Source organism: Natrix helvetica (genome assembly GCF_964273705.1).
Source record: "Natrix helvetica genome assembly, chromosome: Z".
Lineage (NCBI taxonomy): Eukaryota > Metazoa > Chordata > Lepidosauria > Squamata > Natricidae > Natrix > Natrix helvetica.
In genome coordinates, this window is record NC_138554.1 from 74,451,778 (window position 1) to 74,468,177 (window position 16,400).

The following is a 16,400-nucleotide window of genomic DNA, read 5'->3' on the forward strand; positions in this document are numbered from 1 at the left end:
CAAGTCTTTTTCCTCCACTAGTTGCCTTATGCTTGGGAGTCACATTGGAAAAGGTCTGGTACACTATCCTATAAAATGCAATTATTTCTCACCAAAGTGGTATCTATTTATGTATTTACGTACTTGTTTATGTAGCATGCTTTTGAACTACTAGGTTGGTAGAAGCTGAGGAAAATGACAGGAGCTCACTCACCCACAGTGCTAGGACTTGAACTGCTGGAGCAAAGAGGATCTCCAGTTTCTTTAAGCCACAGTGCTTCCTACTGATTTATGGAAGAAGAGTCACAACTATTGTTTTTTTTTTTTGCTTCTGAAATACATGGGACATGATGTTGTAGAGGTGACTAACAATGTATAATTGATATGACCTGTTAGAAGAGTTTAAAATTCGATTTTGAAAATGTATCCCTTTAAGAATTACAAACACAAAATAGAGAGGATGGATTCTTAATAGTAAAGCTTACATGAAAATATTGCAGAAGGTATAACCAGGTGCTGCAAGTGATTCACAAGTATTCCTTTTCTCCCTTAGCAAACATTTCAGAATTGGAGTCACAACTCCAATCATTTTGTTTTGTCACTGTTCTTTTTAGTTTTATATTCAAAATGAATGTCTTAAGCTTTGATGATTCTTAAAATGTTCACTTCACCCTTAAAGTCTGAAGCCTCTTGCTAAAAAACTTTCAGTGTTGTCTGCATTTGGAGTATCCTCATGCAATTCCAAGTCCAGCCCTCATGTTGACAGTTACATTTCTGAGCCATATGGTATGTGAACCATGAAAATATAATAATTAAAATAGGAAAATGGTTGTAACTGAAACAGAGTGAAGCAATCTTGTGTCAAATTTAAGGTTTTTTGGGGAAAGGACAATAATTATAATGGATACTTTACCACCCATTTCAATATGATTTGTGAAAATATAAAAAATAACAGCAGTTATAGTTTTCTTGTAGATTTTCACTATAATAGCTCATCTAGTCTAGAAATATACATAAGATATTTACTTATGCACTAACATCTGCAATATTAGATTCTCAGTTTTTCAGAATAATTTTCTTTTTTCTGAAATTAATTCTGAAAGTTATAATCAGAACTCATTTTAAAAAACTGAAAAGCTGCACATAATTTGGTTCCTAATTGACTTTTTCCCATTAATTTATCACTTTTTTTTCAAAGCATAAAAATAATGACTAAAACAATAAGTGGAGATTTCATTATTGTCAACCCCCCCCCCCCAAAGCAGTTTTAATGACCCTTCAAAGTTACAATGGCCTTGGAAAGGATGCCTTACAGGTTTTAAAGCAATTCTGACTATCAGAAACTTGGTCATATGATTATATTTCAAATGCTTGGCCACAGGCCCATATTTATGACCAGTTGCCAAGTGCTCCATGATCATGCAATTGTCACTTACAATCTGCCAGATTTTCCAGAAAATCAATTGGGAAGGTAGCAGGGAAGATTGCAAGTGGAAATGGAGAGATGATTTCAGCAACATCACAAAGGATTTCCCCCTCTGTGCATGGGAGAGAGTGAAAATCCTTTGGAGAGCAAATATTTGAGAACAAATGAGCTGCCTGTTGGGTTTCATATTTGTGCAAATTTGAAATCCTGCAGCAGGCAGTCCTTTTCTCTCAAAACAGCTTTTGGGAGTATTTCAGCTAGAAAGAGCTGAAATTCTTTGGCAGTCAGCTTTTTTGTTCCATCTGCTTAATGATCCAGATCACTTAACTATTGCAACTGGAAGTGCTGGGATTGTGGTCTTTGAGTGAAATAGTCATGTGATGTCTTGCTTAATGATTGCTTTGCTCAAAGACTAAAGTTCCAATTGTGTTTATAATGTATTTCTCAGCCACTTACCTCACAGGATTGTTGTGGAGAAAATAGGAAGTAGTAGTATTAGGTATGTTTGCTGCCTTGAATTATTTACAAAAATAATAAAGGTGGGATTTAAATAAAATACATAAAATATGTATAAAATGCCAGGTAAAATAGTACCAGGATTTAAAATAATCTCATTTTTTCAACAAACCATCTTTCATACTCAAGTATGTTACATCACAACATTGTTTATTATGTGAATTTTTACAATACAAATAAAAATACAGAAATGCAGTATATGAATACAGCTAAATATAGAATGGTGACTTTTCTCAAAAGGCCATGATTCTCATTTCCAGACTGACTGCACGCAGGTAGAAACATGTTGGTGGTTAAATTCACACTGTTTTCTAGAAATGACTTATAAATGCATTTTCTTGCTACTTATCATAAAATGTAAAAGGAGAATTAAAGAAAATATTTTATTCACTGGTTCCTATCATATGAAAAAAAAACCTACATTCTATTTAGCAGAGCCAATATGTGGAAATATATCTAATTTATATGTTATTACAAAAAATGAAGCAGTAATGAAATCCATTGGGCTAAAGCAAATACTAAATGAGAATAGCATACATATTTAATGAATCCCAAACAAACAAAAGATTGTTATAAAAAGCTTTTAGGTGCCCCATAAGCCTATAAGTTTGTCTTTCCATGTTTATTTTTAAAACAATGGAAGTGTCAAAAATAGGGCCAACTGTGTTAGACTAAATTACATCGTAATATATGACGTACTGAATGGAATTTTATATAATAGACGCATAGTTCATATTATATTATGGCAATGTATCCTTATGGAAAATTTTCCCAAGTCCTTATATATTGGAATATTCTGTAAACAAATCAAACCACCAGAATATGATTGTACAACAGAAAGTTTCTTTACATTTAAATGATATCTGTTCTTTTTTTGTATTTGTAAAAAAAAAAGTACTTAGATCTGTTTTCCTAAGCTTACAACATTCTAAACAATTCAAGGCATTCTCAAGTGTCATCAAAATTAACACAAAAACTTATAATGCTGATAAATCCAAACAGATGGATACAACCGGTGCAAGATTGGTCAAACAGATTCTAGACACACTGATGTCCAAGGGTAGAATATTGGCAATTAAACAAAACTGGTGGTCTGCAAATATCTTTAAAATATCTTCCCTTTCTTTTTGTTTTTTTCCAAAGTTCTGGAGGAGAAAAAAGAACTCATCAGATATATTAGACACAGTATATACTATAATCAATATTCTCTTTGTACTATTATGCTATCTTATATATCTAATATTTCCTTTCCCAAAACTTCTGTTCTGAATATAGATTATGGCAGGAAACATAAACAGGCTGATGTCATTCCAATCTTCAAGAAGGGGAAAAAAACGGATTCAGGAAACTACAGACTATCAGCCAGACATCAATATCTGAGAAAATCCTAGAAAAGATAATCAAGCGCTTTGTGAGCACCTAGAAATGAGCAAAACCATTACTAGAAGCAAGCATGAATTTATCAAAAACAGATTGTGCCAAACAAACCTTAATACATCGTTTGACAAATGTGGTTAAATTAGTGAATAAGGGAAATGCAGTGGATATAGTTTACTTCGACTTCAATAAGGCATTTGACAAAGTAGGCTACAACCCACTTCTTGGTGGATAGAAAAATGTGGAATAGACAATACCATCACCAGATGGATTCACAAGTGGCTGACCAACCACACTCAGTGTGTAGTCCACAATGGAACTACTTCTACATGGAGGGAAGCATGCAGTGGGATACCTCAAGTTGTTTTATATCCAGAGCTCTTTTATGTCTTCAAAATTATCTAGATGAGGGGATAGAAGGGGAATTCATCATATTTGCAGACGACAAGATTGGGGATGGGTGGTGAGGAATAGCTTACACAATTTAGAAGACAGACTCAAGATTCAGAGGGATCTTGATAGACTTAAACACTGGGCCCTATCCAATGAAATGCAATTTAGTGCTGAGAAAAGGTCCTGCACATAGGAAAGGAAAAACGTAATTCATCTAATTTGCAGACACCAAACTGGGGGAAACTGCTAACACTCTGAAAGATAGACTCAAGATTCAGCGGGATCTTGACAGATTGTATACAACAAGATGCAGTTCAGTGATGAAAAAAGAAAGGGCCTGCACTTGGGCAGGAAAAAACAAATGCATAGGTACAGAACAGATGGCTCAACAGTAGCTGAGAGGGATCAGGATCCAGCTCTCTCACAGCTACTCGAGGAATGTGCTGCAGCTACCAAAAAAGCCAATGAAGTCCTAGGCTGCATCACTGAGGGATTGTTTCAAGAACACGTGAAGAGATAATATCACTATACTGCACTGATGAGACCGCATTTGGAATACAGCACCCAGTTCTGTTCACAATACAAAAAATATGTTGAAACCCTAGAAAGAGTGCAGAAAATAATAACAAGGGTAGTAGAAGATCTGCAGGTTAAATCACATGGTGAATAATTGAGAGGACTAGGTATGTCTTCTCTACAAAGATGACAACCAGATATAATAGCAATCTTCTAGTACTTAAGGGTCTGAAGATAGGGTATTATTCTTCAAAGCACATAAGATCATTAAATAGAGATCCAACCTAGAACCAAAGAGATATTTCCTGATAACAATTAATGAGAAAAATTAAACAATGGGATGGCTTGCTTCTGGAAGTTGTCAGTACTTCATTGCTGAGATTTTCAAACAGAGAATGGACCACAATTTGTCTGGAATGATATAGGTTAAATGCCTCCTGGTTGAGCAGAGGGTTGTACTAAAAGCCCTCCAAAATCTCTTCCAATCCTATTATTCTATGTGCTAGAAGAATATGGCTATAAAAGGGATGGCAATTTCAGGCATATATATAAAAAAGAACTTGAAATGGGAATGAAAAAAGACAGTCTTTGATCAGGAAAAAATTATCTTTGTTAAAAGAACTTTCAATCCGATACTGTTTATATTTTTAATAATCAATTCATATAAATACAAATAAGGCCAATTTATGAGAGGGATACAAATATATTATCTTTAAAATACAGCAAACTTGAATTATAGCTCACAAATATACAATTCTATTTGTGCCAACCAAAATAAGTAGTCCATTTTTAGATACATCCAAAGTTTTGGTCAAATTTGGTTTATGCAAACAGAATTGTATATAGAACAAGACACTGTTCTATGTAATGGGATTCTATCTTTATAATTCAAAATCATACCATCAGAAATACCAAAAAATTACCTTGAAGAATTCTGTTGTTCCAAAATACGTTGCTGAGTTTCCCAATTTGACTTTTCATCTTCAAACTGACGTCGTTTTTCCTCCAATTCTTTGTGTTGGGCCTCCAAATTCTTTTTCATTTGCTCATGACGTCGCTGGAGCTAAGGAAAAACATATTAAACATGGTTATCATTTTTGATTAAAAATTCATTTTAAATTGTAATTAAAAAAAAATACTTGTAGGTCATCTAGTCCAACCCCCCTGTCCAAACATTTCTGACAAATGGCAGTCCAATCTCTTCGTGAAAGTCTCCAGTGATGAAGCTCCCACAACTTCTGAAGGCAAGCTGTTCCATTGGTTGATTGTTCTCATTGTCAGAAAATTTATCCTTATTTCTAGGTTGAATTGCTCATTGATCAGAATCTCCTTGATCCATTATTCCTTGTCTGGCCTTCAAGTGCCTTGGAAAATAGCTTGACTTCTTCCTCTCAGTGGCAGCCGCTCTAATATTGGAATACTGCTATATTGTCTCCCTGGATCCTTCTCTTCACTAGACTAGACATGCCTCATTCCTGTAACCGTTCTTTATGTTTTAGTCTCCAGTCCCCTAATCATCCTGGTTGCTCTTCTCTGCATTTTTTCTAGAGTTTTGACATCTTTTTTTCTAGTGTGGTGACCAAAACTGGATGCAGTATTCTAGGTGTGGTTTTACTAAGGCTTTATAGAGTGGTATTAGTACCACACTTGATCTTGATTGTATCCCTCTGTTAGTGCACTTTAGGATTGCATTGGCTTTTTTGGCTGCTGCTGCATACTGTTGGCTCATGTTTAACTGGTTGTCCATGAAAACTCCAAGATCCCTCTCAGTTTCTGCTATTAAGCCTGGTTTCACAGTTTATATATGTACTTTGTTTTTTCTTGCCTAAGTATAGGACTTTACTTTTCTCTACATTGAATTTCATTAGGTAAGGCCCAGTGTTCAAGTCTGTCAAGATCCATTTGGATCTTGAGCCTATCTTCTAGGACGTTAGTTATTCCTGCCAGCTTAGTATCATCTACAGGTTTGATAAGTTCCCCTTCTATTCCCTCATCTAATGAAGATATTGAAGAGTACTGGGCCTAAGATGGAACCTTGTGGTACCCCATTGCTTACTTCCCTCCATGTAGACATAGACCCATTAAGGACTACTCATTGAGTACGGTTTGTCAGCCAGTTACGATTCCATCTGGTGGTGATGCTATCTATTCAACTTTTTTCTCGCTTAACAAGAAGTAGGTTGCGGTCTACTTTGTTGAATGCCTTGCTGAAGTCTAAGTATATTATGTCCACAATATTTCACTGGTCTACTAATTTAGTCACTATGTTAAAGAATGAAATAAGATTGGTTTGGCATGATCTGTTTATAACAAACCCATGCTGACTACTAGTTATTACTTTACTTGTTTCTAGATGTCTTTTTTTTTTAATTATCTTTTCCAGTATCTTCCCGGGTATTGATGTTAGGCTGATTAGTCTGTAATTTCCTAAGCCCCCCCCCCCTTTGAAGATGGGAACGACATCATCTCTTTTCCAGTCCTCTGGTAGTTCCCCGGTGCTCCAGGATTTTTTAAAGGTGTGGTACAGTGGTTCTGAGATGACATCTGCCAGATCCTTTAGAACTCTGGGATGTAATCCATCAGATCCCAGTGGTGGTGCAGTGGTTAAGAGTGCAGTACTGCAGGCTATTTCTGCTGACTGCTGATTGCCAGAAGTTCAGCAGTCAAAGTCCCACCGGCTCAAGGTTGACTTAGCCTTCCATCCTTCCAAGGTTGGTAAAATCAGGACCCAGATTGTTGGGGACAATATGCTGACTCTGTAAACTGCTTAGAGAGGGCTGTAAAAAGCACTGTGAAGCAGTATATAAATCTAAGTGCTATTGCTATTGTATTCATTAGGATCAGATAGGTGTTGTCAGATCCCTAAAATGATACTGCCATTCAACTGGGAGGAGGGGGGCCTTGGAGTCAATTTATTAGCAGTGCCTGTGACAACTGATATTTTACAACTGGTTTCCTGGTGCCGAAAATCCTGAGATCCCCATCACCTTTTGGGGGAACGTTTATGATGGCCATCTGGGACATTTCACTTTACTGTCTAACGGAAGATAGCCATGGGAATGTATGTTTATTCAGCTCGCAGAGCAGTTGATAAAGGAAACATCTTCAGCCATTGTGTATTGGCTAGAATCTGCATTCTAACAAATGGAAGGGATCTCTACTGCTTTAATTCCACTTTCATTGCCTAAGGGGATTTAGATGTTGTTTTGACTTTAATGGCTTCCATTCTTCTTAATAAAAGGTTCCTTCTGAAATACTCTATTTCAAGAGTCTTCACTTTCTTAAGTTAGGAGAGGAGCCCTTACATAAAGTAACATCTCTGCAAAACGGTCAACCCGGAGAAGCAATATTTGCTCTACCGAGGGGACCCTGCAAACCATGTCCGAAGACAACAATGAACAAGGGGAGGTTGAATGGTGGAGGGAGATATCAATCCCCTCCTCAAACCGGAGGCCTGCTCCATGTACCCTGTCAGAGAGGATGAGGTAAACTTGGAGGACCCCAAAAAGCCCCGCTGGTCAATCGGCATCAGGACGAAAGATAGCTGGGATGGGAGGACCAGGGGAGTCACCCTCACTCATGGTAACTCAAAACTGAGCTGGAAATTGGAGCTAGAAGCCCCTTTTGACCAGGAGGTGGTAAATGAAGCCTCGCTGAGAGAGGATCGTCTGAAGAGACACGTAACGCAATTGGTGATGGAGATTTTGGAAAATCTCAAAATCCGAGGGGAGCCCGAATGGTAGCCAAGAGGCATTGGAAGGGCAGCAGCTGCGGATGACGCCAGAGGGACTAACCCCCTCTGAGCCCTTGGGATTCTTTGTGGCACATGTGCTCACCTACACGCAAGAATATGGGTGTGATTTTCAAACCTAAGGAACCTGAGTGCAAGTAGTTACCCTAGCCCTGGAAGGAGCCACTGCCAGATGGATGGTGACCCTACTTGATGCCGATGCGCCAGAACTGTGGAACTTCAATCGTTTCATGATGGTCCTGCGTCGACGTTTCAAGGACCCCCTCATAAACTGCAAAGCACATGACCGCATTAAAGTTGTGAAGCAGGTGTAATGATGTGTATGCTTTACGTTATATTTTAAGTGCAATTGCTGTGCTTAGCTCTTTAAGAAGGCTAGGAAACAGTTAACTTTTTTAATGATGTCATCTAGGGCAGAAGTCAGTTTAAAGATGGCTGCCGCTGAATAAATACTAGCTCTAGTTCAAGTTCCTTGCTGTCTGCCTTTATTTTATGCCAAGGTCATCACAGCAGGGATGCTGGCCTGTGGCAGAGTATACCAAAGAATTCCGAGACCTGGCATGTCGTGTGAACTGACCAGAGGATATCCTGGTAAGAGAGGCACCAAGCCACCTACATGAGTGGTATCTCACTGCTGAAGAGGCAGAGATTGACATGGCCAGGAACCAGTATCGAGCGGGGCGAGTGTGGAAGAAATCCCCACCTCAATGGAAGCAAGAGCCTTTCAATCCTCTAACGTCATCTTCTCCGAAACCCTCAGCCTGTTTCAAGTGTGGAAAGGAGGGGCATCGAGCTGCAGAATGCTGTTCTCAAGCACCGTCAAGGAAACCAGAGTGCCCATTGGGGGGAAAACCTACGAAATGTGACCAGTGCAGAAAGGAGACGGCCCTGAGGAGCAGGGAGATCGTAGAATCTCCACCCCCTCCCCTCTGAGGAAACCCCAGTTTCTCAGGAGGAACCATATTCATCCGGAAGCGATCCAGAGGATGAACCACTGGCAAGCAAACCAATTAAACTGCTTACTCTCCCCCTAAGACTGTTTATCCCCAACTGGGAGAGGGGGATAAAAATCTCTGCTTTAGTGGACTCAGGGTGCACCCGCTGTTTGATCAGCCCAACTCTGGTAAGAAAGTTGAGGATTAATGTAAGGAAGTTGAAAAGCCCCATAGCTTTTTGCCAACTAGATGGCTCAATAGCGGGGGGGCGGCGGGGGAGCCACCTTCATTTGCCTCTACAGATAGGCATTGGAAGCCGCGAAGAAATATTTACATTTATAGTGTCACCTGGCATGGAATGGCCACTAGTTTTGGGTCTTGCATGGCTGAAAAAAATGAAACCCCAAAATTAATTGGAAGCAAGGCACCATAAGAGTTCAGATGCACATGACTTTTGCTGAGAATCCACAAAAAGAAACTGAGGGGGCAGAACACCAAGAAACAGCAATGCCCGCTTACACTTTGCCAACCCAGGGCATACCCAAAAAATATAAAGACTTGGCTGAGGTTTTTAGTGAAAAAAGCCTCTGACGAGCTTTCCCCCCCACACCCCACCGCTCGACTGTGCGATAGAAATCCTACCCGGTGCCAAACTCCCTAAACCCAAGATATATAGCATGTCCCTGAAGGAGCTGGAAGAACTGAGGACATTCATTGAGAAAAACCTAACAATGGGTTTCATTGAACCAGCCCGACCAAAAATCGCAGCCCCAGTGTTATTTAGAGGAAAAAAAGATGGCTCTAAACATCTCTGTATGGATTTTAGAAACTTAAATACGATCAGAGTGAAGAACATGTACCCTCTCCCCCTCATGAAAGACATGCTAGCACACCTCGCTAAAGGGAAAAAAATTTCAAAGTTGGATTTAAGGGAGGCTTACTAATGTATCAGAATTAAAGAGGGAGACGAATGGAAAACGGCATTTAACACCTATCTCAGATGCTACCAATTCAAAGTGATCCCATTTGAGCTACAAGGGGCCCCTTCAGTGTTTATGCAATTAATAAACGAAGTGCTACATGAATATTTGTATAAGGGCTGTTTGATATATTTAAATGACATTTTGCTATATACTGAGATCAAAGCTATATAAAACTAGTCCAGCTGTTCTGAACAAACTCCACTCTGCCAAACTTAATGCTAAACTCTCTAAATGTGAATTCCACCAAAAAAAAAAAAATTGATTATTTAGGGTACCACATTTCACACCAGGGCATAGAAATGGATCCTTTAAAAGTGCAGGTGATATTTGACTGGGAACCACCCAGAACACGTCAACAGTTACAAAGCTTCCTGGGATTCACCAAGTTTTATCACCAGTTTATCCCCGCTTTCGCCCAGATTGCTCTCCCCATCATCAAGCTTTTAAAAATGAAGGAAGAGGGTAACCGGAAACAGATGCAGACTTTGAACTGGACAATAGAATGCCGGGCTGCATTTGAAAAACTTAAAAACGGCTGTTTTCAGCAGAGCCAATTCTAAAGCACCTGGACACAGAGAAACCATTTGTCATCCAAGCAGATGCCAGCGATGTGGCAATAGGAGCAGTCCTGCTTCAGAAAAATGAGCAAGACCAATTACAACCATGCTCTTACGTATCCAAAAAATTGAATGGGACTGAGCAAAGGTGGGCCATTTGGGAGAAAGAAGCTTACGCAGTTCAGTGGGCTCTTTTAACCTGAAGGTATTTCCTAGAGGGGAATAAGATCCCTTTTGAAGTCTGGATGGATCATAAAAATTTAGAAGCCTTAAAGACCCCAAGGAAATTCTCCCTAAAACAAGTATGATGGGCTCAGTACTTTAAACGGTTTGAATTTATGCTCAGATATCTCCCGAGGGGAATTTTTTTCTGGCAGATGCACTATCCAGAAAACCGCAACACAATAGTATGAAGCCAGACATAATCAAACCCATGATACAAAACAATCAACTAGCCGCTAAAGTAATCACCAGGTCCCAGGCAAAACAAAAAACATTGATGGATAATGACACCACCCAAACTTTTAAACAAGCTTTAGCCACCAATGAATGGTTTTTGAGCCACAAATCTAGCTGCCTGATGAAAGATAACTTAGCTTGGGTGGTAGGAAGTTGTATGTCCAGCTAGCAAAGACTGCACTTAATGGCAAGGTGCCACAACTCCAAATTAGCTGGACACTTTGATTTTTGTGAAAACTTTACACCTAATTAAAAGACAATTTTGGTGGCCATCACTAAAAAGGACAGAGAGTTATGTAGTTAGCTGCCTTATTTGTGCGGCAGCTAAAAGACACCAAGGGAAAATCTCAGGACTATTACAGAAGGTAATTGAACCTTCAGCACCCTGGAAAGAGATTGCTATGGACTTTATTATTGAACTACCAGAAAGTGCGGGGAATACTGTCATTTGGGTCGTAACGTACCTGTTTTCAAAACAGGCACATTTTATATCTTGCCAAACAATCCCAACTGCCAATAGCCTAGCCAAGTTATTCCTGATACACATTTATCGCCTTCATGGAGCCCCGCAGAGAATCATCTCAGACAGAGGGGTCTAATTCACTTCAAAATTTTGGAGGGCATTTTTAACTTTACTTGGCACCACCCAAGGGTTGAGCTCATTGCACCAAACTAATGGGCAAACTGAACAATTGAACTCGGTCCTAGAACAATATTTAAGATGTTTTATTAATTTTCAACAGGATAACTGGATTGATCTTTTACCTTTTGGGGAAGTGGCCTTCAATAACGCTGTGCATTCAAACACTGGTTTCACTCCTTTTAGAGTAGCTACAGGCCAGGATTTCAGCCCCATGCCTGAACTACCTACAAAAGAACTCATTGACCCCTCACTTAAGGGGTGGATAGACACCTTACGAAACACATTAGATTAGCTTTACAGGAAGCTAGAGAAGCTTTTAAAATTCAAGCTGACAAGAAGAGTGGAACCCAAACCTTTCCATGTTGGAGTTATCTACAAAATTCCTGAAGTCATTGCAGCCATTAGGCTGAATTTCATTGGACCTTTCCTTATCACTAGAGTCATCAACCCAGTAACAGTAGAATTACTCCTTCCAAAGAGACTCAGGTAAGTCCACCCAGTATTTCACATTAGTTCACTCAAACGAGAAGTAATCTCACCACTCAGACCACCTGTACCTACACCACCTGTTCCTATCATGATAGAAGGCAAACAACACTTTGAAATTAAGGAAATCTTTGACTCTAGATCCACAGGGGGAAAACCCAATACTTACTTTCTTGGAAGCATCTACCTTCTCCCAAAATGAATGGGTAGCTAAACACCATGCTTAGGGCCCCTACCTTATTGAAAAAAATTCACTCCCATACCATGACAAACCTTGTTAAAATACTATGATGGATTTTTTTCCCTATCTTTTCACAGGTGGATTTATCCTTTTTCTAAAGAACGGCAGCATGTCAGATCTCTAAAACTGATACTGCCATTAAACTGGGAGGGAGGCTTTAGAGTCAATTTATTAGCAGTGCCTGTGACAACTGATATTTTACAACTGGTTCCCTGGCACCAAAGTGCCTTGAGATCCCCCCACCTTTTGGGGGAATGTTTATGATGGCCAGGTGGGGTCACTTTACTTTAATGTCTAATGGAAAATAGCCATGGGAATGTATGTTTATTCGGCTCTCAGGGCAGTTGATAAAGAAAACATCTTCACACTTGTGTATTGGCTAGAATCTGCATTCTAACAAATGGGAGGGGTCTCTACTGCTTTAATTCTACTTGCATTGCCTAAGGGTAATCAGATGTTGCTTTGACTTTAATGGTTTTCATTCTTCTTAATAAAAGGTTCCTTTTGAAATACTCCATTTCAAGAGTCTTCACTTTCTTAAGTTAGGAGAGGCGCTCTTACAGGTGTTCTCTTTTTTTGCTTTTTAACTTTTGTTTCTAGTCTTATCTTTTTACAGCTAAAGAATGAGTTAAGCAGCTCTGCTTTGTTGCCTGCTACTTCCTTGCCATCTTCTCTCTTTAATGGACCAACTGTTGACTTTTTTCTTGTAATTTATATGTTGGAAGAAACTTTTTATCTTTGACTTTTGTTGCATGTCTTTGTTCATTATGAGCTTTTGGTTTCCTGACTTCGCCTTTGCAAGTTCTGGCTATCTGATCATATTCTGCCTTAGTTGTGTGTCCCTTTTTTCATTTTTTGTACTTGTCCTTTTTGTCTTTCAATTTGTCAGATAAATCTTTATGTAGCCACGCTGGTTTATTCTTGGATTCATTTTCTTTCTCAGTGGTATTGTGCTGGTGTGGGCTTTTATGATTATATTTTTCAGAGTTTCCCAAGTTTCTTCGAGTTGTCTTCCCCTTTAGGATTTTCATCCAAGGAATCTTTCCTAGACTATGAGTTTGTTTAAATCAGCTCTTTTAAAATCTAAGACTCTGGTATCATTAATGTTCTATTGCTTGTGTTTGCGTTACGGTGAATTCTAGTATGACATGGTCACTCTCATCCAAGGTTCCTGCAGTTTTAATTCCCTCTATCACTTCTTCTCTGTAAGAATTAAGTCCAGTATGGCTGTCCCTCTAGTTTCCGCTACCTTTTGGCCAGCAAAGTTGTCACCTAGGTTGATTAGGAACTTATTTGATTTCTCACTTGGTGCAGAATTGGTCTTTCAATTGATATCAGCGTAATTGAAGTCCCCATATAACTATTCTAGTGTGTTTCCTACATATATTTGTTAGTTGATTAGCAACAAGGACATTGTTTTTTTCTGCTTGACTGAGTGGCCTGTAGCATACATTCTAGGTGGTTTTCGTCTTTGGTTTAATGCATTTCTGTAGCAATATAGTAGTCCTTTACATACAGTGTAACTCCACCTCCTCTTTTATGGGGTCTGGTTTTTTTGAAGAGTTTGTATCCTTCTATCAGTGTGTTCCAGTCATGGGTTTCATCCCACCAAGTTTCTGTTATTCCAACTATATCATATCTACCGTCATGTATTAATAGTTCAAGTTCACCCTACTTGTTCCCAGACTTCGTGCATTTGTATATAGGCACTTGAGATCTTTATGTCTGACTCTGAGTATGCTTCCTATGTCTCCTATTTGGTGTTTGAGTTTGTCTTCCTTCCCATCCCTCATTTCATTATTTGACATGCTTTCTAGGGGCTGTTGCTTGGAATTAGTCCTGAGATCCTAAAGACTGGTCACTCCCTCCTCAATTTTTGTTTAAAGCCCTCCTGATAAGTTGAGCCAGTCGGTTTCCAAAAACATTCTTCCCAGTCTTTGTGAGGTGTAGCCCATCACTTGCCAAAAGCCCATCATGGAGATAGTGCAGACCATGGTCCAGGAATCCAAAGTTTTTTTGGCGACACCAGCCCTTTAGTTAGTGGTTCACCTCTAGAATTCTTTGTTCTCCTACCGATGTTGTCCTTTAGTTTTCAGTACAGATGAAAAAGTCTTTTTTGTGTCATTTGTCCCTTCATGTAGTAGTAAAAAAGGGTAGTAATCTGTGGGCCTAATTATTTTGGTCAGGTTCTCAGCCACATCCTTAATTTTTGTTCCAGGAAGACAACATACCTCTCTAGATTGCATATCTGGTCTGCAGATGGCTGGTTCTGTTCCTTTGAGAAAAGAATCTACTATCACAAACACTTGTCTTCCTTTTTTAGGGGGTGTAGTCTGGGGTGCTCTTCCATTTATCCCAGGTGAGTTTCTAGATGTGACTTTTTTTAGGGATATTGGATGATGTCTCAAAACATGATGCATGTTTTCTTTGAGAGGGAGGTTATAAGAATTTTCAACTAATGGGAGAAATTGGTTGGTCAGGGTTTTTTTTCCTATTTTTTTTCATTAAACAGTTTTTTCCATTTTTTTTAACACAATTATCATCTTTGCAACATTTCCATATCGGTATACTTCCATTGTACTCTTTTTGTCCATACATGTATACATACATACATACATACATACATACATACATACATACATACACATTTTCATCTACTAATATGTTAATGCACCTACACTCTATCTTATATCCATGGATATGTACTTATATTTCTATACATATTACTCTTTTAATGTGCTAATTTCTATACATCTTATATCTATCTGTGTACCTATTAGTCTGTACTATTATACCTTATACCTATTAGTCTGTACTATTTTATATATTATATATCTTACAATTCTCTCCCCATCTTATTTATTTATGCTTATGATTGTTTTCTGATTTCTTAATTTCTTCCCTTGATGCTTTCTTATTCTTTACATCTTTCGTCTAGCCATTTGTACCATAAATTCCATACTAAGCAATCAGATTCTCCTTTATCTTTTATTTCTTTTGAGAGTCTGTCCATCTCAGTACACTCTTAATATTTTTTTTAATCACATTTTCTTCTGATGATATATTTTTGTTCTTCCAATTTTGTGCATATATGATTCTTGCTGCAGTTATGACATGTAGTATTAAGTATTGAATTTTTTTCTCAGTTCCCTGTAATTATCCCTAAAAAAAATTTCTGGTTTCAGTTCTATTGATTGTGTAATTATCTCCTCCAGCCAGTTTTTTCTTCTTATTCAATATGTTTTTGCTGCTATACACGTCCACCACCTATGACAGTATGTTCTGTGGGCCTGGCTACATTTTCAACAATCTAGTGAGCAGTTCGGAAACATTTTTGCTATTCCCGCTGGTGGTAAATGCCATCTGTAGAACATTTTGTATAAGTTTTCTCTGTATGTTGTTGCCATTATTAATTTGTAATTTTCCCCCCAGAGGTTTTCCCATTTCTCTAATTCTATGTTGTATCCAAAATTTGTTGCCCATGTTATCATGATCAGGAGGCCATGTTTCTTTTTCCATTTACAATCATAATAGATAATGGTATATTTTTCTAATCAATTTTTCTTCTGCCCCCTGTAAAATTTTGTTTAATTCTTGTGGTTCTTTGCAAAATCCATATATTTCTAAATCCTTCTTGTATCTGGCCTGTATCTGCATGTAGGGCCATCAGTCAATGTCCATTTCCTGATTTTTTAATTCTTGTCTTGTTTTTAATTTCTCCTGATTGTCCAATAGATCTTTAGCTCTTATTATTTTGTTTATATCTAACACATTTGGGTAAGTTAATGCTTCCATAGTCGATAACCAAATTGTTATTTTAATGGTTTCTTTTAATTTTTTGCCATGTTTGTAATAGAGCATTTCTAATTTGGTGCCTTTGGAAGTAACTGTATTTTATTTTTCCCATCCCAAATGAAAGCATGCCAGCCTAATTGTAAATTGTGTCCTTCTATTGTTAACACTCTTTTATTCTTTTGATTTATCTAGTCCTTTATCCAAGTAAGAGCAGCTGCCTGGTAATAAAGTTCCCAATCTGGGAGTCTAAAGCCTCCTTTCTCTCTACTGTCCTATAGTAGTATTAATTTAATATGTGGTTTTTCCCTAGCCAAATGAATTGTCTTGTTAATTTATTTAAGTT

The 16,400-nt window shown here is 38.3% G+C and overlaps 1 protein-coding gene across 2 annotated transcripts in view; it reads right to left on the minus strand.

Annotated features, from left to right (window-relative positions):
* Nucleotides 1-2,813: 2,813 nt before the first annotated feature.
* SEPTIN7 (septin 7) overlaps nt 2,814-16,400 on the minus strand; it is a 68,956-nt gene continuing 55,369 nt past the window's right edge. For both annotated transcript variants that reach the window (XM_081971260.1, XM_081971259.1), the window contains 2 exons: nt 5,131-5,270; nt 2,814-3,066 (listed from right to left, as the gene is read on the minus strand). In XM_081971260.1, coding sequence (XP_081827386.1) covers nt 3,027-3,066; nt 5,131-5,270 — 180 coding nt within the window. In that variant the 3' untranslated portion in view covers nt 2,814-3,026. The remainder of the gene's footprint in view (nt 3,067-5,130; nt 5,271-16,400) is intronic.